Genomic DNA, 21,113 nt, shown 5'->3' on the forward strand with positions numbered 1-21,113 from the left:
TTTTATTATATAATATCCCCAGTGGAGATTGGGATATCACTTTATAACCAAATATGGCAATGTTTTTATAGCAGAATAACTGAATTGTTAGTTCAGGTCAGACTTTGCTGTCAAATGAGTCTGCACCAAATTTAGGTAAACTTTTGCAGCTTTCAGCATTTTAGACTTGCAGATAAGGGACCATGGACCAGTACAAACTTTATCCCCACCTCATAGCTGAGGCCTCTGAGGCTTCTGGAGGCTAAGGTCACAGGAACAAATTGAAGGCTAGGTCTGCTCCACCGCATGGCCAGGACTGGTGACACTGACCACCGGAAGGTTGCAGGGGTGGGGGGCAGCCCAGAAATACACTTACTTGATGATATCTTGTTAACAGGATGTAGGGGCCCAGACTGTGGCACCCACTGCCCGCCTGGGGTCACGACTTCCCGGACATCAGCCCTCACTGTGGAGTTCTGGAGACTTCCTGTGAACAGAAGAAGCAGCTCTCGTATGTGGTATTTCTCAGGGGCCAGGATACAGGCTGGGCGGGGTCGCGGGTGGAGGCCACTGGAGTTGGGCCTGCCTGTCCTCTGCCCCCTCCGCCCACCCTCTCTGGCTCACCTCTGCAGGCGGGCAGGCTGCAGACCTGGACGGTGACTGGCTTGTCCCCCTCGCACTGCCCGAGGCTGTTGGTGTTGGTCCGGCACACCACCTGCCGCTGCTGGATGCCCTCTCCGCAGGTGGCAGAGCACTGCCATGACACGGCCAGGGCCAGGCCGGGACATGGTGGCCCGGGAAGAGCAGGTGGAGAGAGAAGAAGGGGGCAGTGAGCTCCAATCCAGCCAGTGCCCAGGGCAGAGAGGATACAGAGACAGGTGCTAAGTCCCTATGTGACCAGAAGGACAAGCAAGGACTGTTTCTAAATAGCCTCATCGGGACAGCACGCCACTTGTCAAATGCCCCTGCCCTGGGTGGTGGGAGGCCACGGCCCTGAGCTCAGACTACCCCGTCAGCCAGCCCTGGCTCGGGGCCCCGTCTGGCACCCATGCCCGCGTCCACGCTGACTGGTCTGTGCCTGGCCCTTGAATATTTTGTGTGTCACCCTGGCCAACTCCCCTGTGTGACCCACCCACCCTTGGGACCTGGGGCGGGTCTGTTTACTTGATGACATCCTGCTGTAGGATGTCGGGACCTGGACTTTGGCATCTGCTAAACAGAGAGCTGGGTGACAAGGTTACCACAGACCCTTCTGGCTCTGACCTTCAATGACTCTGTGGCTCAGTTTACCAAACTCAGCCTGCAGAGGCACGTTCCGTGTGCCTTCTTCCCCAAGAGGAAAAGGTGTGGCTACACAGAGGAGAAGACGACGGCCACCTGCCAGGGCTGCCGTACCGACTGCATCCCTGAGCCCAGCACCCTTTTTCCCCTGATGAACGGGTGGCGGCGGGCGGGCCCTCCCAGAAAAGCAAGACCGCCACTGCGGCCAGGTCACTGGGTATTAGGCCCTACCCACAGCCTCTACCAGTGCGATGGGAAGGAACTCGCAGAGGTCCGCTTCTCACACTGGGCGTGGGGCAACCCCGGGGAGACTCGAGGGTCGCGGGCCACACAGAACCATGGGACAAAGACGGCTCATCCTCCCTGGGGTGAATAATCACAAGTGACTACTGTCAAGTGCTTGTCAGTCTCATAAGGGGCGACAGTCTCCACTGCCTGTCATACTTCTGTTGGATTCACCTACGGGGTCTTTTCTGGGACTGGCCACCTTTCTGTTTTATATTGGAGCAAGTAAATCCATGTATCATGCAGAAGAATATAAAATCTTCATGAACTATGTGGGGATTTTTGGTTATTTCAAAGCACTCTTAATTATGCAATATTTTAAGCACACAGAAAAGTATGAGGAAGTTCATCATGGAAACCTGTTCAAACGCCACCCCTGGCTTCAGTGAGGCAGCACTGGGAGCGTTTTCAAATATGTTGTTGCACCTTTTAAACTTTAAGTAAATTGGAAGTGCTTGCTTTCTTCAGACCTCAATGCACTGTCTCACCTAGATTTACTCTTCTGGGGTTTATGTTGATACGTACAGTTCACGCTTACTCGTTTTTCTTGCTGTAGAATATTTTATTGTATGAACAGACCATGATGCTCCCCACCAATCTCTGATGAATAAGCATTTAGAATGTTTCCTAATTTGTTTGCTATTACGATAAGCATCCTTTTGTGTGTGTGTGCTTACCTCCTCGACCAAATCAGCTTTTTATACTTTGGTAAAATATCACATAGAGTTTACCATTTTGCCCACTGTGAGGCATACGGTTCTGTGACACTAAGCACATTCACATCGCTGCGCCGCCCTCACCGCCGCCCGTCTCCGGGACCCCCACCCCCTGCGCCGACGCTGTCCCCATTACCCGACTCCTAGTCCTCCCTCCCCCAAGCCTGGAGACGCTGTTCTCCCTCTGTCCTTGCGAGTGTGACCACTCCAGGCACCTCAGGTGAGTGGAATCACACAGCACTTGTCCTTTTGTAGTTGGCTTATTTCATGTAGCATAACGTCTTCAAGGTTCATGTCAAATAAATTTTTAAGAGAGAACCCCAGACATCAAAAAAGACCCTGTGGCCACTTCCAGGGCCAACCCACAAGCACCTGGGCTATTCCCCAACCTTCTTCCTGTTTTCCTCTTTCTACCCTGCTCCTCGACAACGAACTTCCTACCAAGGTGCCACAGTGAGCCTTGAAACCTGATATCAGAGCTTGCACACTCACATAAAAAACATTCTGCTGCCCTGAGAACACAGTCTAACTCTTCACCAAGCCCTGACCACCTTTCCAGTGTCCTCCTGCGGCCCCTGCCCCTTTCCTTAAGCTCCAGCCCCTCTGTCCCTTCAGGTTCTGGAATGTGGCAAGGTTGTTCCTGTCTCAGGGGCTGCCTATGGCTCATGCCTCAACTCTCAACTCAAAGGTCACCTCCTCAGAGAGGCCCTCCCGGATGCAATAATCCACTCACTTCCCACACAGCTCCAACCACAACCTGTAAATGTTTTTGTCAGTATACCTGCCCCTTATGTCTCCCTCACTGGGCTCTAAGCTTTACAGGCACAAGAACCACACTGTCTGGCTAATGCTGGATCCCTACATTCCTGGTTCAGTGTGCCTGGCATGTAGCTGGCACACAGTACATATTTCCTGAACGCAAGAATATGCTTTAATTGGCTCATCTGTAACTGGGGACACCAGCCCACGTGTCCTAGCGCTGCGCGAAGGTCAAGGCACACAGTGAACAAACGTAGAGGCCTGGCTCAGAGCCATGGCCCAGGGTAGATGGGAGCTGTTCCACACAGTTTTGAGAAAAACCAAATCAGATGTTGCTGCGGAGAGATCTGATCCGATTTCTGGGGAGAAACAGGGAGGGGCCGCAAGAGCAGGCAACGGTAAACAGTGTAGGACAGGTTTGGCCGGGAAGCTGAGTGCCTCCAGAGCACACAGAATTATGGGCTAGAATGTTTGAAACAAAGGAAGGCTGACTCTCGGGCTCTCGGGCTCCTGGGTGGGCTCTCTCTGGCTCTGGGGCTCTTCTTCCTCGAAGATGCCTGGCTGCTCATGCTGCACCTTCCTGCATTTCCCTGAAGACAGTGCTTCTAATGGGGAGGAACTCCGGGCACAGCCTAGGCTCGGGCTGGCCTGGCGGAGGATGGCAGGGTTATTCTTCTCCGGGGGTTTTGGAGGGGACGAGCTCTGAGGCAGAGGCCTGCCATTCTCCCAGCGTTGTGTAGATTTGTGTATTATGCTGTTTTAGTTTGTAAACTAACCCTATAGAAATAAGATACTGTAACTAAAAACCAACAGGGGAAATGCTAGGAGAACCCAGGAGTTTAGAGTTTAGCCTTAATTAATAGGCTTAAGTGATTAAAGCTGTAACTAAAGAATTAAAGAGTTTTTAGCCTTAATTGATAGGCCTAAGTGACTAATTCTTGTGGAAAGCTGTTATTCCATAATTGTGAAGCTTTTGAATAAAGACCCCTTTCCTTTATCAGCAAACCTTTGCCTCTGGAGTTTTGCCCAGAGAGTGGTGGCGGGCAGCGGGACCCCAACTGGTTGTTGGGTAACAATAAGGGGAGAGAAAATTCAGCCAGAAACGCTGCCTGCGTGCAGCACCAGATCTCTCAGCAGCTCCCCCGTCCAGACTGACCTCCTCCCTGACTCCCCAGAGAAGGGGCCCCATTGGCCCAGCCTCTGCCACCTTCTGAGGACAACTCACCTGGGACCAGGCTCCTGTCCGCCACTGGGCTGGGCAAGGCACTCGGAGGCAGGGCCGCCGAGCCTCGGGCCGATCGCCAGGGCAGGCTTTGGCTGGCACGGCCTTGTGGGTGCCGTTGGAGAGGGGCAGCAGGCACTGCACTCCCCGGGTCTGCATCCCCAGCTTCCCACAGCTCCGGCTGCAGGGGCCCCACTCCTCCATCACCCACCTGGAGACAGATGGGGTAGAAGGTGGAGGGGAGGTGGGACCATGGGAACATTCCTCCCAGGGTCGTGTCCCCCCTGAACTGCAGACAGGGGCCAGAGAGTGGGTTTGGGCTGCAGAACGCTTGGGGGAAAGGACAGCTGTCCATCTAGCTCTGCATCTGCCAGCCTGTGTGGCCTCAAGAGTGTCACTTAATCTCTCCTCTGTCTCTTCATCTAAAAAATGGGTATAATGCATATTTAAATCCCGGCACCCTGCACATCCTTGGGCAAGCTACTAACCCCTCTAAGCCTCAGTTACCCCATCTTTACATCAGGAGCCTCTCAACGCCTCATGAATATTTGAGAGCCTGCCCTGTGCAGGCTCTGTCCTCGGTGCTGAGGTGCAGCAGTGCACAAAGCAGATGAGAGCCGCCACTTGTGCAGCAGAACCCCTCCCATGGGGCCCTTGGGGGGGTTAAAGGTCTTGGGATACGTAAAGCACCTGGCAGGGTGCATAGCGTACAGTAGGCATGTAATAAATGTAGGCACTATTAGTATCACCATCAGCGCCTGCAGCACTTCAGTGCTGATCAGCTAACCTGGTGGTAAACCAGGGCTCTTTCAGCCAAACCCTTCCTTTAAAAACAAAAAGCCCCCACACTTCATCAGGCAATTTTACAGACAAGCCAGGGCGGGCGACCCATTAGCCTCGCGCACTCTATGATTGTAGGCATTTGTGGGGAAAGCTGCCGGAATACCACTGCACAGCAAGACACGAAAGGAGAGCGTGGAGGGCTGAGGGGCCGGGGACCACAGCCTGGCCGGCACAGGGAGGCCAGGGCAGGCTCTAGCGCTGGTCCCAGCTCCAGCCTGGCCCTGGAGCTCTCCTAGTCCGAGGGAGCAGGAGCTGCCAGTAGGCACCTGACCCCCACCCTGGGAGGACTGCTGGAAAGGCAAGAGGTTGGATTTGGCTTTCTGTGGTTTCCTGCTGGCCAGTTACCAGTGCTGAGCTGGCTCTGCGACAGGCTCAGAGGCCTGACCTTGAATCCTCCACAAGTCACAGTTCTTTCCTCTCCCCAAGGCTCCCTCCAAATAACCCCCAGAACATGACCCTGTGCCCAAAAGAGCCTGAATGCTCAGGCCAGGGAACCCCAACCAGGGGCTCGACCCTGGCTGGGGCCAGCAGGCCAGGCGGAGTCCAGGGCCCGGAGGACAGGGCTGAGACGAGCAGGGGAGGGGGGATGCGTCCTGGCCCAGGGCCTGGGGCCGGGAAAGTACTGCAATCTGCTTCGCCTCCATGGACCTCCCACATCACTGAGGGAAAGCTGTGCCCCAAATTGGGCCTCAGTTTCCCAATCTGTGAAAGAATGCTGGGAGCGACAGAACAAAGGAAGCACCTTCTTCCGGGAGTAGAAGTTAGTCCAGAAGCCTGGAGGGGACAGAGGCACCAGAGGGCAGCACTGGCCATGGGCAGAGCCTGGCGAGGTTGCCTCTGGGCAGGGAGCCTGCTGCAGGTGCCCAGTCTCGGGGCCACAGGGCTAGGGGAGCTGGCTGCACAGCCCCTCCTCCAAGGCCAGGGCTGAGAGCAGGTCTGCAACAGCCCGGGCGTGGGACCAGCCCCCTCATCCCTCCCCGGCACTCACTCAGGCTGGGGACACTGGTGCTGGTTGCAGCGCCGGCGGATGGGCTTGGGCCTCTTCTTGTGGTCACACAGGTGCCGCTGTACCATGTGGTGGTCTCGGCGGCGCCGGCAGCCATATTTGGTGAACTGGATACCTGTGGGGAGCACAGGCTGCCATGGGGCTGGTCCTGCCAGGCCCTCACTGCCCCGCCTGGGGCCTTGGGGATGGTGAGCTCTGGAGAGCCTGGAGGGCCAGTCCCACCCCTCTGTGCCTGTGCACATCTCCTGCCCGCCGCTTTCTGAGACAGCCTTCCTCGATCAGCCTATCTTTCGTGTCCCTGGTGTGGTGCAGGTGGGGTGGGTGAGGACATGGCTGAGGGTGGTGGTCTCTCTGCACAGAGGCCCTGCCCTTGATACTGCCCGAGCACCCCAGCCCTGTCCCAGAGACCCTACCCAGACAGGCTTCCACACCCTGAAGGTCTTCAAGGACAAACTGAGGCATGAGCTGGGGACATGTCAGGTAAACACAATGTCTGCCCCCTGGCCACTCCTGCCCTGCTCCTTCTGAGAGGCCCTGGCTGCCCCCACAGGGCAGCAGGATGGCTGGGGCAGCCGGGCCCAAGCGGGCCAGTACCTCCTCCGCAGGCCTTGGAGCAGGGGGCCCAGCTCTTGAGCGCCCACTCGTAGGTGTCTGTCTCCTCCAGGAGAACGTTGTTGCTCCCGATTAGGGGCAGCAGGTCCTCATGGATGACGTACTTGTAGGCCAGGCTGCTGCGGGGGCCACCCTCAGCCGGGGGGAGCACCTAAGCGGAGATGGAGGAGATGGCACAGGACCCGAGAGCGGGGAAGCAAGGCTAGCGTTGGGGGAGGGTCACAGGGAAGAGCGTGAGGTCAGAAACCGAAGTGGTGAAAGCCAGCAGGAGGCCCTGGCTGGTGGGGTCAGTGGGTTGGGTGTCGTCCCATAAACTGAAAGGTCACCATTTCAATTCCAGGTCAGGGCACAGGCCTGGGTTTTGGGCCAGATCCCCAGCTAGAGGTGTGCAAGAGGCAACCGATCGATGTTTCTCTTGCACATGAATGTTTCTCTCCCTCTCTTTCTCCCTCCCACAGACTTCAGCTCCAACAAGGGCAGAAGCCGTCTGTGTCTGCGGGTCTGTCCCGCCCACCAGCGCGCCCGCACTGCCCGACTCCGGCAGACGGTCAGCGCGTGCAGACTGGGTGTGGGCTCTCCCTAGCAGTATGACTACAAACTCTACAGGTTGTCTTTTCACGTTCCTGACACTGTCCTTCGGTGTATAAAAGTTTTCAATTCCCATGAAAACCAGTTCATCTATTTTTTCCTCTTCTCGCGCACGCTTTCGGTGTCGTACCTAAGACTCCAATCCCATCGGACTTATCCTGTGTCCTCCAAGATTTCTATGGTTCGAGCTCTCGTATTTAGGTCTTTAATCTACTTTGAGCTAATTTTGGTGTATGATGTCAGGTGGAAATCCAACTTCATTCTTTACTTATGGATTTCCAGTTGAGATTATTCTGTCCCCATTCAATGGCCTTGGTACCTTTGTTGAAAATCAATAGGCCACAGATAGGTATGGGTGATCGAGAAATAGGGCATGAACAGAAAATTTGTGCTGGGCTGAATTACCACGCCGACCTCAGAAGGCCGTGGACCCCGCCTCCAGGCCCTCCTCGACCAGGGAGGGGAGCGCCAGGAACAGAGCCTGTCTAAGCGCTGCAACCGGCCGGGGCCAAGGGCACTGGGGACAGAGCCCACCGTGGTCTCCTGGGCTCACAGTCCCCATTCCGTAAGCACTGGCCTGCGGCCTAGGAAGAAGGGCTGGACGGAGAGGCCCCAGCCAGGACGGGGGCCCTGTTCCCTTCTCAGGAAGCCAGCAGAGCCAGACGGCACCCCCGGGGTCAGTTGCCAACTTACTTGTTGGCGATGCCGTAATGCATGCTGATGCTGGACGATGCCAGGACAGCACCAGGAGCCAACCCAGGTCCGTCCCGCTCTTTTAGGCCCCATTTCTGACCCCCCGTTAAGGAGAACAAACTCCCTGTGTGTGGCGTCTCTGGTCTGGCAGTGAGACACTGTTTCTTTTTCTCTCCTCGCTTGCCCTCTTGCCAGCCCTCCAGCACAAAGGAGGAGCTGGCCTGGGACGGAGGGCACCTTGCCCTTACTCAGGCTCCTGAAGACAGTGGAACGGGGTGGGATTTCCACCGGGCTTGTACTGGCCCAGCAGGGGAGACAGTGAGCGGGGAGGACCAGGCTGGGGCAGCGAGGGGGCGAGCAGGGGCCCCCGTGCAGGGTGGAGGCTCACCAGAACAGCGATGGCTTCGGGCAGGGGCCCACTGGTCTTGAGGCTTGCCTTAGCATCCTCCACCATGTACTCCCACTCCAGGCCCATTGCAGTGAAGGTCCTGCTAGTGGTCTCCTTGCCCTTGGGGTTGAACACGAAGCTGCCTGTGACGTGGTTCTTCACCGCTGGCCAGGGCGAGAGGGACACACAGACTTCTGGTCTCCTCCACGGAAGCACAAGCCAGACCCCTTCAGGGGCTTCAGGCCTTGCCAGTGGGCTCCTCGGGGCTCCCTGTCTACCTGTCACTCCTTCCTACCTAAGCCCCTCCCCAATCAAATAGGCACCCACAGTGCTCCCCACAGTGTCGCTACCCTGGTGGGACACCATTCCTTCCACCCTCACTGTCTTCCCTACTTCTTGCCTGACTAATCTCCACCCACATTTAAGGCCAGCACAATTCCCCCCTCTTCCAGGAAGCCTTCTTTGATTGCCCAGTCCTTGGGGATTTACCCTCCCTAGAACATCTACAGCAGAGCACACGAGTTGAGTACAGGTTCCAAAGTCAGGCTGACCATGGGGAAGTACCTGAGCCTCCCTGTGCTGCCTCAGTTCACCTCTTGTGCCTGGGAATGACAACTGTACCTAGACCACAGGGCTGCTGCCCCAGGATGAAAAACATAGTCCCCCAGCCCACCCACCTTCCCTGGGGCTCTTGGGACAATTAAAAAAGTCCATATATGCAAAGACCTAGGCAGAGAGCATGGCATGCAGCAGGCAGGTAATAAATGGCAGGCACTGTTGCTACAATCAGGAAAGTGCCTGACTTCTAGCGCTATTGGGATTACAGACGTCTCTTGTCTCCTGTAGCCTGTCAGCTCATCTCCTCTTTCTCTGTGTCCTTGGCCCAGCACATAGCCTGGCATGGAGCGAGAGTTTTTAAAATACCTGTGAATTTCTACCCCTTGCAGTCCTAGTCAGTATGTAACTTACAACCTGTTACTAAAAGGCCAGGCAGGAGGTGTGTAGGTGCAGACGCCCAGGCAAAGCCCTGAGTTGCAGGGGCAAGAAGGACTGACACTTGGGACCTGAGCCCCTCAGCCAGGAGGGTCAGGCAAAGGCTCCAGAGCCCTGGCGTGGCCCCTCTGCATGCAGATTAAAGCCTTCCAGCATAACCGTAATAGAAAAGCTAACACGCTTGAGCACGAACCACATGCTGATCACTCTGCTAGCTGCCTCAGTGAAATCCACACACACATCCTGAGGTTGGTGCTATTATTAATCCAGATGGGGAGTCAGAGGCTCCGAGAGGGGCAGTGGGCTGGTGGCCCAGTTCTCTGGAGCAGCGGTCCCCAACCTTTTGGCACTGGGGACTGGTTTCGTGGAAGACAGTTTTTCCATGGCCAGGGGAGGGGGGTGGCGGTGGGAGGAGACAGGAGGCGGTGGTCAGGAGGTAATGTAAGCAAAGCTTCACTGGCCAGCCCACCACTCACCTCCTGCTGTGTGGCCCAGGTCCTAACAGGCCAAAAACCAATACTGTCCACAGCCGGGGGCTTGGGGACCCCTGCTCTGGAGGACCAGCCTCCCTGCTGAGCAGGAGGAAGAGAAATGGCCCCTCATCTCCGGTACCTCTCAGCCTTCAGAGTCACCAGACTGTCTAGGCTAGAGCGGGGCAGCTTCTCAGGCTGGGCCCAGCCTCAGATCTGCACACACCCTCGTCTGCACCCCCACCTCACAGCAGCTGCCGTCCCCACCCTGTGCATGATGCTCGTTCAGAGGGGCGGTGGGCTGCTCTCAGCATGGCCTCTACCATCCAGGCCTAGCTCCGAGTCCTGGCCCTGCCCCGACCCTCTCAGCACCTTAGGCAACCATCTTCACCTCTTCCCAACCACAAAACGGGGACCACAGGAGCCTCTGTGGGCCATCCTGACGCGTAAATGGGACAGTGTGTGGAAAGGGCCAGCTCAGGGCCAGCACTGCAGACATATGACAGCATGCTTTTTCTTCCTTTTGAGGAGTCCATGTCCCTAAATTCCAGGAGAGTCTAATCAGCTTGGACAGGGCCTTGGCCTTCATTGCCAAGGCTGCCACCTGTCTTGGGCTTCTTCAGAGAGCATATACCATCAGGCATACACAGGTGCGTACAAAGGCACATGTGCACGCACACAGATAGCCGACACATCCTTCCCGAATAATCACACAACCTGTGCCAATGCCAAGTTCAACTCCCCTCCCTGTCCTGACTCTGGCAGAGCTCCGACCTTTCGGGGAATACATCCAATAAACACACAGGCAAATGTGCATGTACAGAGCCTGCCCTGGTGCTGGAAACCTCTGTCTCATCTCTACAAAAGCTGCCTGGATCCCTCCCTTCCTACAGAGGATCAGCACATGACTTGTGGAGGCGGGGGGAGAGGGAGCTGGCGGAGGAGGCCCAAGGAGCTGCTGATACTATGGAATCATTTGTAGGGTGCAGTAATAGCCTGGGGGCTCCATCCTCCTTCTGGAGTAAATGACCCTTCTCTCCTTGCCCCTCCCTCCCCTGGCTCTGTTTCAGCAGGACTCCCGGAACAAGTGGGCAGGGAGCTGTCAGAGCCAAAGCCAACTAAATGTGCACTTCCTGTGCAGAGTGACATGGCTGTCAAGGCACAGGGCAAGGGGCAGGGAGCAGGGAGCAGGAGCCCCAGGCCCAGACTGGCTCAGGCCCAGAGTGGGGCACGCAAGGGGCCCACAATCCACTTGGGTCCTGTGCCTACTGCCTGTTTGGCCCACACCCTCCAGGCGCCTTCCAGGTCAGTCACAGCTATGTTAATGTGGTTGCACTTTCCAAAGGAGATGTTACCCAGGAGACTTTTAAAAGTGTTTTTATTACTTTGAAGATAATCTAAAAATATAAACGTCAGCATTTTTGTGATATAAAAACCTGCCTCAAGAGATGTTATGTTTCGTGTCTGTGTTCATGACGCATTGGGGCCAAGCCGTGTGACTTGGTGGGCATCACACGTGAGAGGGGCCCCGGTGACACTGTCACCCATGTGCCCTCTATGAGGGGGCTAAACACAGACACGTGTGAGGGAGCCATCCCCTGCTCAGAGTGCAGGCCACAGCCTGTTGCCCACCTCCCCGCCAGGACCTGCTCTAAATCATGCTTATGATTTTTAAATTCGGATACAACTCACGTACCGTACAATCAAGCCTTTGAAAGTGTGTGATTCAGTGATTTTTCATATAGTTACAGGGTTATGCAACATCACCACTATCTAATTCCAGAGCATTTTCATCATCCCCAAAGAAATCTGAGACCCATTAGCAGTCACTCCCTGCCCCCCGCCCCCAGCGCCTGACAATCGCTGATCTGTTTCCTATCTCTGTGGGTTTGCCTCCTTTGGATGTGTTCATTTTTTGACCGCCAACTTGGTTTCAGCAAAAACAGAACAAGCAGACCAACAACAGCAAAAATCTATCCCATCACATTAATGTTTTTAATTTGTATTGTATTGATTTATTTGGAGACCCTAATCTTTCATCTGTTTTGGCTACATAGTTGCATAACTGTTATAAATATAAAGAGTAGGCATCTAGTTTAGTGACTCTGTGTTTGTCATTATGAGAATAATTTAAGGGTCCATGTGGCGGACTGGGAAAATGGCTACAAGTTCCTCCTGCTGCTGTATACCTGCCCCTTTGCACCGTGACTCCACCGTGGTTCCCATCAAGAGATGGTCTGTTTCTACACCTGGGGTCGGCGCTTGGCCACAGGACTTGCTGGGCCAATGGGACATTAGACAGCATGATGCAAGCAGAGACTTAAGAAGTGCTTGCACATGGGATTTGCCTGCTCTGGCCACTCCTGATGACCACGTGACAGATACCACGTACATAACCCTGAGCTAGCCTGCTGGGAACACGGCTTGTCACCCCCATGGCCCCAGCTGACAGACAGTACCAACCAGGTCCCCACAGACCCACCCGCTGACTGCATTTGCAGAGTGAGCCCAGGCAATGAGGCCCCAGTAGCCCCCAGCTGAGCCCAGCCCCCACTGCTGAACCACAGGAAACTAAAGCAAAAAGGGGATCTCTGCCATTATTCAAACTTGTGAAATCCTTCCTGCATTGGAATCCTGTCCTCTATTCTCTCAGCTCCGCCCCACCTGTGGGCTGGTCCCGGGCCTGGCAGCCATCTCCTGCACCCAGGCACTCACCGATGCTGTGGGGGGCCTTCTCCAGCTCCTCAACCTGGAGGTGCCGGGTACCTGCTGGGATCTGTACCAGTTTGACAGCTCCTGCGAGACAAGGATCCAGGAAAGCCATGAGCGTCCTGAGCTGGTGACCCCACTGCCCCCACCCTCTGTCTCCCCTGCTCCCCCCCACCCACTCCCCCTGCTTCCCCGCAGGCACCCAGGAACCTCGGTTTCCTGATCCGTAAACCAGGTCTGGGCCCTTCCCCATGATGTGATGACAGGACCAAATGAGCTGCTGTAGCTAAGAATGCTCTGTGGACCCTAGGGCTGTGTGTGTGTTAGACACTAGTATTTCCTACTTTCTTGACCCTCCCTTTCGCTCTCGACATTCCTTCCTCCCTTTATTTTCACACCTTGAGCCACTGAAGGGATTTAGATGAAGCAGGTCACAAAGACCCGCATGGCTGCCCTGGGCCCTGGTGGCCTTCCCAGTCCAAGGCCTGGGAACAAACCTTCCTCAGAGCCACCAATCTTCTCCCATCAAGGAGAATCGAGGTAAAGCCAAAATGTCCCCCAAAGGGAAAGGGATCTAGTTCATACTAAAATGTAAAGGACTACTATCTGGTCATTTCCACAGCAAGTTTGGCAAGATTGCAGGTGCAGAGAGAAACAAGGAACTAAAAAAATACCAGGAGGTCAAGGCCAGAGACACCACAGGTGTTTGTTTTTTTTATCCTCACCTGAGGATGTTTATTGTTTTAGAGAGAGAGGAAGGGAGAGGCAGAGAGAAACATCGATGTGAGAGACAAACATGAATTGGTTACCTCCCAAACATACCCTGATCAGGGATCAAACCCACAACCTAGGTACATGCCCTGACTGGGAGTCAAACCCGCAACCTTTTGGTGCACAGGGACAATGCTCCAACCAACTGACCCACCCGGCCAAGGTGCCACAGGTGTTTTTAAAGTGAAAGAGGTAAAGAATGCTACCAGTTCAGTCTGGGCCACACTGTCTGACCTGCCTGGCTCCTCACCCCTGCCAGCAGCCCCAGAGCCAGAGGCAGCTGACCTCCTATCACAGCACACCGCCTGGCGGGAAACTGCTCCTGAGCTCCAGGCCCCAAACACAGGTAGCGGATCACCTAGCAAATGAGGTGACCAGCTGTAGCATCTGGCTTACCAGCCCTGGGCACCCTGGGAAGGTTGACAACAGGCTTTAAGGCCCTCTCTCCCCACCATGTACTGTGAACCAGGTCAAGGAGGAGGGACCTCCGGAGGGACAGCCCAGGCTCTAGGACCCTGGCTGGCCCGAACCCCAGCCACTCCCTGCCATCCCTCTGGCCCCAGCATGCTTACCTGGCTGCTTGGAGGCCTTGCCCAGGGTCCCCTTCACAGTCCTGCAGTGGGAGTTGTCGCCGCCACACACGCCACACTTGTCGTCTGCCTTCATGGACCCCACCTCTTTGTCACAGCCAACGGGCTGAGAGAAGAGACGGCGTCAGTGAAGGAGGTTCCCATGTCCTTATCTCCATGCTGGGGTCAGCAGCCTGTGGTCCCCTCCCTGGCCCCCAGGCCCCAGACGCGAGAGGACCCTGAACCAAGAGGCATTCCTGGACAGGAGTTCTGTCACAAATGTGCATGTGAAATGGGCAAGGTCTTAAAACTGGCCCACTCCTCTCCTCTTGAATGCAGCTAGGCAATAACCCCTTTCTCGCAACTCAGGGCTGTTGAGGACCAAAGGATGTCATGGGTGGGGACAGTGGGGCAATGCATGCCTTTGTAGGGAGCAGAAGGGGCAGGCAGTGGAGCCCTCCAGTCCCCTGGGGCTGGCAGTGGGACCTGCCTGCGGGGGTCACCCACCACACACTCGCCGCGGGCGCAGACACTGTAGAGGTCCCGGTAGCTGCAGCGTGTCCCATCATGGACCACCTGGTTCATGAAGACCACGTCCCCTGTGTCCTCTGACCTGCAGATCAGCTCACACTTCTGGGCGTCTGTGGGGAGAGGGGCCTGTGCTGAGCCCCTGCTGGCCTCCAAGAGTGTGGGCCAGGCTGGGATGATGTCCACGTGGGGCCCAAGCAGGAAGCTGCAGGTCCAGCTCTGGGCAGCAGGGAGAGCACTGGGGCCGGGGCTTAAAATTCCTGCTGTGCAACTTATTTATTAGCTATGTGGCCTTAGGCAAATGATCTGACCCCTTCGAGCCTCAGTTTCTTATTTATTACCCTTGATCGGTAAAACGGCACATCAGGTTGTTGAGAAAAATGAAGTGATAAAATCATAACAACAATAACAAGCCAACACTTAGTTAATGCTTACCATGTGCCAGATACCTACAAATCCTTTACACACGCTTTATGTACAACTATAAACGCTTTTTGTGAATGAACTCATGTGAAACTCTCAATACCCCAAGGAGGCAGGTTATAGCATTACAAAGGAGGAAACCAAGGACCAGAGAGGTTAAGGAATTTGCTCAAAAACACACAGTAAGTGGAAGAGCCAGGATTCTAACCCAGGCAGTCTGGCTTGAGTCCTGTTCTGATCTTACACCCATTTCCCTAGTCACACCTATGATATGGTGTGCCTAAACACACTTGTGAACATTACGAGGCTGTGAAAGGCAGGCAGAACGATGGTCTGTGTCTGGGTTTGTAAATGGAGCAGCAGTGAGGGAGGGAAGGGGGGCCTTTCTGGTTCTCACAGTTAACTGTTCTATTCTCTCTCTGGCTATCGGTGCTCTAAGAAGGACGTCCCAGAGAACCCATAAACACTCACTGTGCTTCTCAGAAAATGGGAGCTTGGGGTTAGCTAACTTCCCAAAATTTGTCTAAAAGTCCTGGGAAAACCCAAAGTCCAGCCGCCCTGAACTTTCCACAGCCCATGCTGCAGTGGCTTGTTTGGATCCCAACTGCGTCTGCAAGGCTTTCAAAGCAAGCCCCTCACTCGGTCAAATCCCAAAGGAGCCATCGGGCTCCTGTCCTGGTTCCTGGGTCCCCAGGATACCTAGGGATGTGGTGCCCCAGCACGCAGGACTCAAGTCTGGAGTTGCAACATCTAATACTACCTTGAAGTTCACACACAGAAGCCAGATCCCTGGTGGGACCTGGTGGGGCCAAAGGATGGGGGCTCCGGCCATCCCAAAGACAGGTATGGCCCTGACCACTGTGCCCGGGCAGGTGGGCCCGGGGCAGCCGTGGAAGACAGCTTATGGTGGCAAGGTAGTGAGTTCCCCAGAGCAGGAAGGAATCCAAGCAGAGGGAAGACACTCCCTATAAACATGTTCCAGAGGGGTGTGTGTACTGGTGGGCAATGGACAGGCTTCTGAGACCCCTTCCAACTTGAAGGTGGTCATTCTGAATGTGCCGAAGAGCTGAGGGGCCTATGAGCAACACTGCAGAACCAGAGCTGCAGAGAGGTAGCCAGGGCTGGGAGATGAAAAGCTGTTCTCACCCACACTGTCTGAGGCCTGAGGCCGAGGGCTGTGTGGTCGGGGTGAACCTCAGTCCATGGAAGGACCGTGGAGAGAATGGCAGGGAAGGTGGGGTCAGAGGACCGTTAAGGACCCTTCCAGCCGGAAGGCTCGAGGGCACCATGAGCCCAGCCCTTCACTGGCTTCCCTCTGCCACTGCAGGAGCCATCACCGGAAATGCTCCACAACAGACAGGCCCCAGCACTGTCTCGGGCCCCTCTGCACGAGTCCCAAGGCCTTGGTCTGTCCCACAGCAGCCTGGAGGGGCTCTGCATGAGGACCCCAGAGGTTCCCATCCTCCTGCCTTTCAAACCATTTTCATTAACTGCTGAAATGGTAGCACAAGCAGTAAAACCTAAAACCACAGCATCATGATAGGACTGAGCTTCTCAGGACACTGTTTCACAAAGCCTGCGCCTATGCTGTGCCTTCCTGTACAGGCGAGGCAGGAGTGAAAGGCGCTGACCCCAACAGCCAGCACAGCTGCCACCCCACAGCACCTCTGGGGGCGCTGCCCTTGCTCGAGACACCTTCCCTGCACCTCCAGAAGACAGTTATTGTGCGTATGCAAGTCAGAGATGACTGCAAGAGGACAGTGGCCTCCCCGAGGTGCACGCAATGCGAAGGCCTGCACAGACCCTGAGGTGCACGCAACGCGAAGGCCTGCACAGACATAGGTGGCAAGCCTGCTGACTGCAACATCCCTTTGGCTCCCCCACTGTCCCTCTACTTGCACTGGTGGGCCCAGGCCTGGGAGGCCCTGCCCGGCCAGACACAGACCCAGCAGATACTCAAGGACACAGGGGTGGGAGGGAAGTAGGGCCCACTCACCGTCATCGGGCTCGTGGGGGACCCAGCTGTGCTTGGCATTTCGGTGGATGTAGTAGGAGTTGCGCTTGGCACACTGCTGGGCCCGGAAGTCCTCGTAGGGCCCTGGACACTCCTCGCTGTTGCAGACCTGGTACTGGAACATGGGCCCAGAGCACGGGCGGCCTCCATAGGCTGGGCTGGGGCAGTCACAGGGAGACCCAGTGACCTCGCTGCTGGGAGGCCAGGAAGATCTGGGCTTCCCACGGGGCAGCTCAGCCTTTTAGACTAGCTTAAAGAGGGACTCTACTGACAGTAAACTGTAGAGGGTCCCCCACTGGGGGCTGCTGAGCTCACAGCCTGCTGGAGCAGCGGCTCTGTCCTTCGAACACAGGCTTCCTGCTCCACTGGGGGGTGCAGAAAGGGGGGCAAGAAGGGGAACAAGAGGCGAGAGACAGGGAGGGTGGGAATGACTCACCCTCCCAACTGGGCTGGAAGAGAGATCCATCTCATTCATCTTTGTACTATATTCTCTCAGCTGTCACACAGGGCCTGCCGTACCGTGCAGACCCGATGAATGACTCAACATTCCTACAACCCCAAGCCCTGACTGCGCAATCAGGTCAGTCACTTAGTTTCGCTATGCCTTCATTTCCCCTGTAAAGGGGGGACCATAACACCTCTTATTTTACCTGCCTCCTGGTGTGTCTGTGAAGAATAGATAAGAAAAGGTATTCTAAAGCCATCTGGCCCTAGTTGGGTTGCTCAGTTGGTTGGAGCATTGTCCCATACACCAAAGGATTATGGGTTCGATCCCTGGTCAGAGCACGTACCCAGGTTCAATCCCTGATCGGGGCATGTACAGAAGGCAACCAATTGATGTTTCTCACATCTTTGTCTCTGTCTGTCTCTCTTTTCTGTCCTCCCTGCCCTCTCTCCCTTCTCTCTCTCTCAAATCAATAAACATGTCCTTGGGTGAGGATTAAAAAATAAAAATAAATAAAGCAATCTGTACTCCCTTCTTCATTAAACTCAGAGGATTAGGTAGGGTTATTAAATACAAAGGCTTTGCGTGCACCAGTTGCTGACACTCTGCTCAGAGGTGCTGGGAGCATTACGTGGGTGTACGCAGGAGCACACGCGGCACAGAGCAAGTGCTCCAGAGACTGTAATAATCAAAACAGTGGATGTCATTTACGAGTGCTTTGTCTGTGCTGGGTATGGCGTGGAGAGTATGCATATTTATTTCATTTGAGCCTCGTAAAATAAAAACAGTTATCATTACAGAGGAGCCAGCAACTGGAGGCTTTGATCAAGGGGATAACTACCCGTCGTGACTGGAAGGTGGTTTGCTCAGAGTGGGCGGCGTGGGCCTTGCCCCAGCCCCAGCTTCCACACCCCAACAGGTGGCAGTTATGAGGCAGTGCATTTTGGCTCCTGTGCAGCCACCTGACACCGGGACAGGCTGCTCCAGGAGGGAATGAGCTTCCCATGCCTGGGGGTAAACAGCAGACCACGTGGACCTGCTCTGAGGATGCTAGCGCAGGGTGACTGCCACCAACCCACTGTGATCGATGCTAGGACCCTGCCATCCTGCAGTCCTTGTCACCTGCTCATTGCGTTCCTGGAGCCAGCGGGCCCCCACGCCAGCCCAGCCAGGCCCACCTCTCATAAGGCTGCTTCAGCCTGGAAGAAGGAGTCCATGCTGAGCCGGTGCCCAGAAGCTCCAACTCCATGGGGCAGGGGGCGCACAGAGGGGATGATAAGGGAGAAAGAGAATGCTCCCCAGAATGCTGAAAGTTAGGTGAGAGGGGGTGAGAGGGGAAATTTCATATTAGAAAGATGTAAGTTAAGAAAAATGAAAGAAAGTTTTGTTTCATGTGCTAGAAAACAAACTTGGGCAAGTTATTCTCCCAAGACTTGACCACTAAGAAAGTTAGATCCGTGTTTTCTCAAAGTTTAGCATGAGGATCCAGGTCACAGGAGGGCTGGTCACACCAGCAGGGACTTGGGCCCCCAAGTCCCCGGGGAAACTTCTGTACACAGGTGTGAAAATCACTGGTTCAAACCCATTCCAAGATGTCGGAGCCAGTGGGAGATGGCAGGCCCAGGCGGGAGTGATCTCCCCTGCCCTGGCAGTTTCAGGTCCTCACCCACTGAAGGCTCAGCCACCTGCAGGGGCCCTTCTCCCTTGTACGCTGCCCCCCCACCCCAGTGCCTTCCTCTCCAAGCCCCTCAGGCCTAAGGAGAGGGGGCCCCTCCCTGTGCCCACCCCAGCCAAGCATACTCACAAGGGATTGTCACAGTTTCGGCTACGGGATCGCACTCCACCCCCGCATGACCGTGAACATGACCCGAAGTTGGTCCAGGAGCTCCAGCCACCATCCTGGCCGTATGTCTGCTCTGGTGACTTCCAGATACAGTGACCTTTGAAGCACCACTGAGATGGAGCAGAGGGTATGAGGTCACTCTGGGGTCATTGCCATCTAGCCTGCCATGGAGGGGCCCACGGAGGCACATGGCGCAGCTGGTGGGCGCCACAGGTGACCCCAGAGAAAGGGTCATTAAGAGCACAAGCCTCACGTTACGCAGAATCCCACCCCTGCCACGAGCAGAGTGGCCTCCAGCAAAAGGGCCCCCCTTCATGAGCCCCTCCTCAGCTGCGCCATGTGCATAGCAGTGCCTGCCCACAGCGCTGCCTCGAGCTTTCAGTGCGGTAACTTCAGGGCACTTGGCCTTCCAGGAACAGCAGGCAGCACTGTCAGTGATGATGATGATAATCACGTGTTCGCCACCAGGGAGAAATGAAGGGCTGATGCGGGAGAGAAGGCAGTCTTCCTGCACTAGGTGGTCTGGAGTCTGTGTGGCTCTGTACCTTGAAATCGCCAAGCAGGGGCCATAAGCAGGTGTGTCTGTGGGATCACGGAGGCGGGCCTGCCCCACGGGGTGACCCATCTGTGCCGGGGGGAGTGTGTGCGTGTGGAGTCCAAGAGGCCAGGGTTGGAGCCCCAGCTCGGCCATGACTAGCTGTGTGCGGCCCTGGCGGACTTCACCTTGCTGAGCCCCTGTTTGCTCACCGGCTACCTGGAGCTGTTCTAAGAACTGCAGGCCATAACCTACAGAGGCCTTAGCATAGAGCCGGCACAAAGGGGCTCCACCCAAGTTAGCTCCCTTCTGCACTAAGGCAACAGGCGAGAAGCACAGCAGAGCTCTCCAGGTCTTTTTCAGGAGACAGCTCCGTGGTTCTCAGCCGTGGAGTTACCTGGGAACCTTCAAAAGCCCAGAGGCCTCGGCTTCTCCCAGACCAACTGAACCAGAATCCCTAGGGAAGGAACTTTTTAAACGAAGCCATAACAAGATGTATACTTTACATACCATAAAATGCACCCATCTCAAATCTGTAATTCAATGATTTTTCATAAATTTACAGTGCTGTGCAACCGCCACCACAATCCGGCTTTAGAACATCTCCATCGGCCCTGAGCGCGTCCCCTCACGCAGTCCCTCCCTGCTCTGGGGGCGGGGGCCTTTAAAGCTCCCCAGGCGGTTCCAGTGTGCATCAAAACTGAGACCCACAGATGCACTGCTGTGTGAAGTTGTGACAGCAGGGGCCCTGCGACTTTGAGAGCACGCGGAGCAGGCAAATTCAGTCTCCGGGACTACAGCCAGCGGGGTTTGGAGCCTGCTGGGCCTCTGCCAGGCTGCAGGAGGCCCCAGAGGGGAGTGGGAGGGGCCTGGCAAGGGCACAGGGTGGGGGCAGTGGACAGAGGACAGGCTTGTGGGGGCGGGTCTCAGAGGCTGGGCTCACAGCTGGGGCTGAGTAATCACCACATCTGCTTCTTCCGAGCCCTCTCATTAGTTTTGACCTGATTTGGTGTCTTCAGAAACCCATGAGGGGAGGGAAGTGCGTGCAGCCAGCAGTCAGCAGGGTCCAGAGAAGTTCGAGAAACGGCCCGAGGTCACAGCACAGCGATTGGAGCAGGGCCAGCAGCAGAGCGGAGGCGGGTTTCAGAAGCCAGCCCAGGGCTCTCACACCTGACCACGAGGCCCCTGACAAGGAAGCCCGAGCCCACACATACGCATGTGGGAGCAAGCACACACCAGGAAAACACATGAAAGGTCAAGCATGCATGGGGAGAACATGTGTGTGGGAGAGACAGCGCAGTGGAGGGCAGTAGGCAGGACACGGGAGTCCTCCCTTCATCCCTTGCCTGCTTCCCTTTGTGACCTACACAAGTTCCTTAACCTGCCTGGGCCTCACTTTCCTCATCTGTGAATTGGAGTAAGCGTTTCTGCTGGATGGGCT

General features: G+C 55.6%; 1 protein-coding gene across 8 annotated transcripts in view; it reads right to left on the minus strand.

The window, feature by feature from the left end:
- Nucleotides 1-21,113, minus strand: part of ADAMTS14 (ADAM metallopeptidase with thrombospondin type 1 motif 14) — an 85,615-nt gene that overhangs the window by 2,850 nt on the left and 61,652 nt on the right. For all 8 annotated transcript variants that reach the window (XM_028512726.2, XM_036026847.1, XM_036026843.1 and 5 more), the window contains exons 11-21: nt 19,099-19,247; nt 16,832-17,007; nt 14,392-14,525; nt 13,888-14,011; nt 12,551-12,631; nt 8,373-8,536; nt 6,686-6,854; nt 6,074-6,206; nt 4,246-4,453; nt 604-733; nt 356-466 (exon numbers count right to left, since the gene is read on the minus strand). In XM_028512726.2, coding sequence (XP_028368527.2) covers nt 356-466; nt 604-733; nt 4,246-4,453; nt 6,074-6,206; nt 6,686-6,854; nt 8,373-8,536; nt 12,551-12,631; nt 13,888-14,011; nt 14,392-14,525; nt 16,832-17,007; nt 19,099-19,247 — 1,579 coding nt within the window. The remainder of the gene's footprint in view (nt 1-355; nt 467-603; nt 734-4,245; nt 4,454-6,073; nt 6,207-6,685; nt 6,855-8,372; nt 8,537-12,550; nt 12,632-13,887; nt 14,012-14,391; nt 14,526-16,831; nt 17,008-19,098; nt 19,248-21,113) is intronic.

This window comes from Phyllostomus discolor, chromosome 5, assembly GCF_004126475.2.
Source record: "Phyllostomus discolor isolate MPI-MPIP mPhyDis1 chromosome 5, mPhyDis1.pri.v3, whole genome shotgun sequence".
Taxonomy (NCBI): Eukaryota; Metazoa; Chordata; class Mammalia; order Chiroptera; family Phyllostomidae; genus Phyllostomus; species Phyllostomus discolor.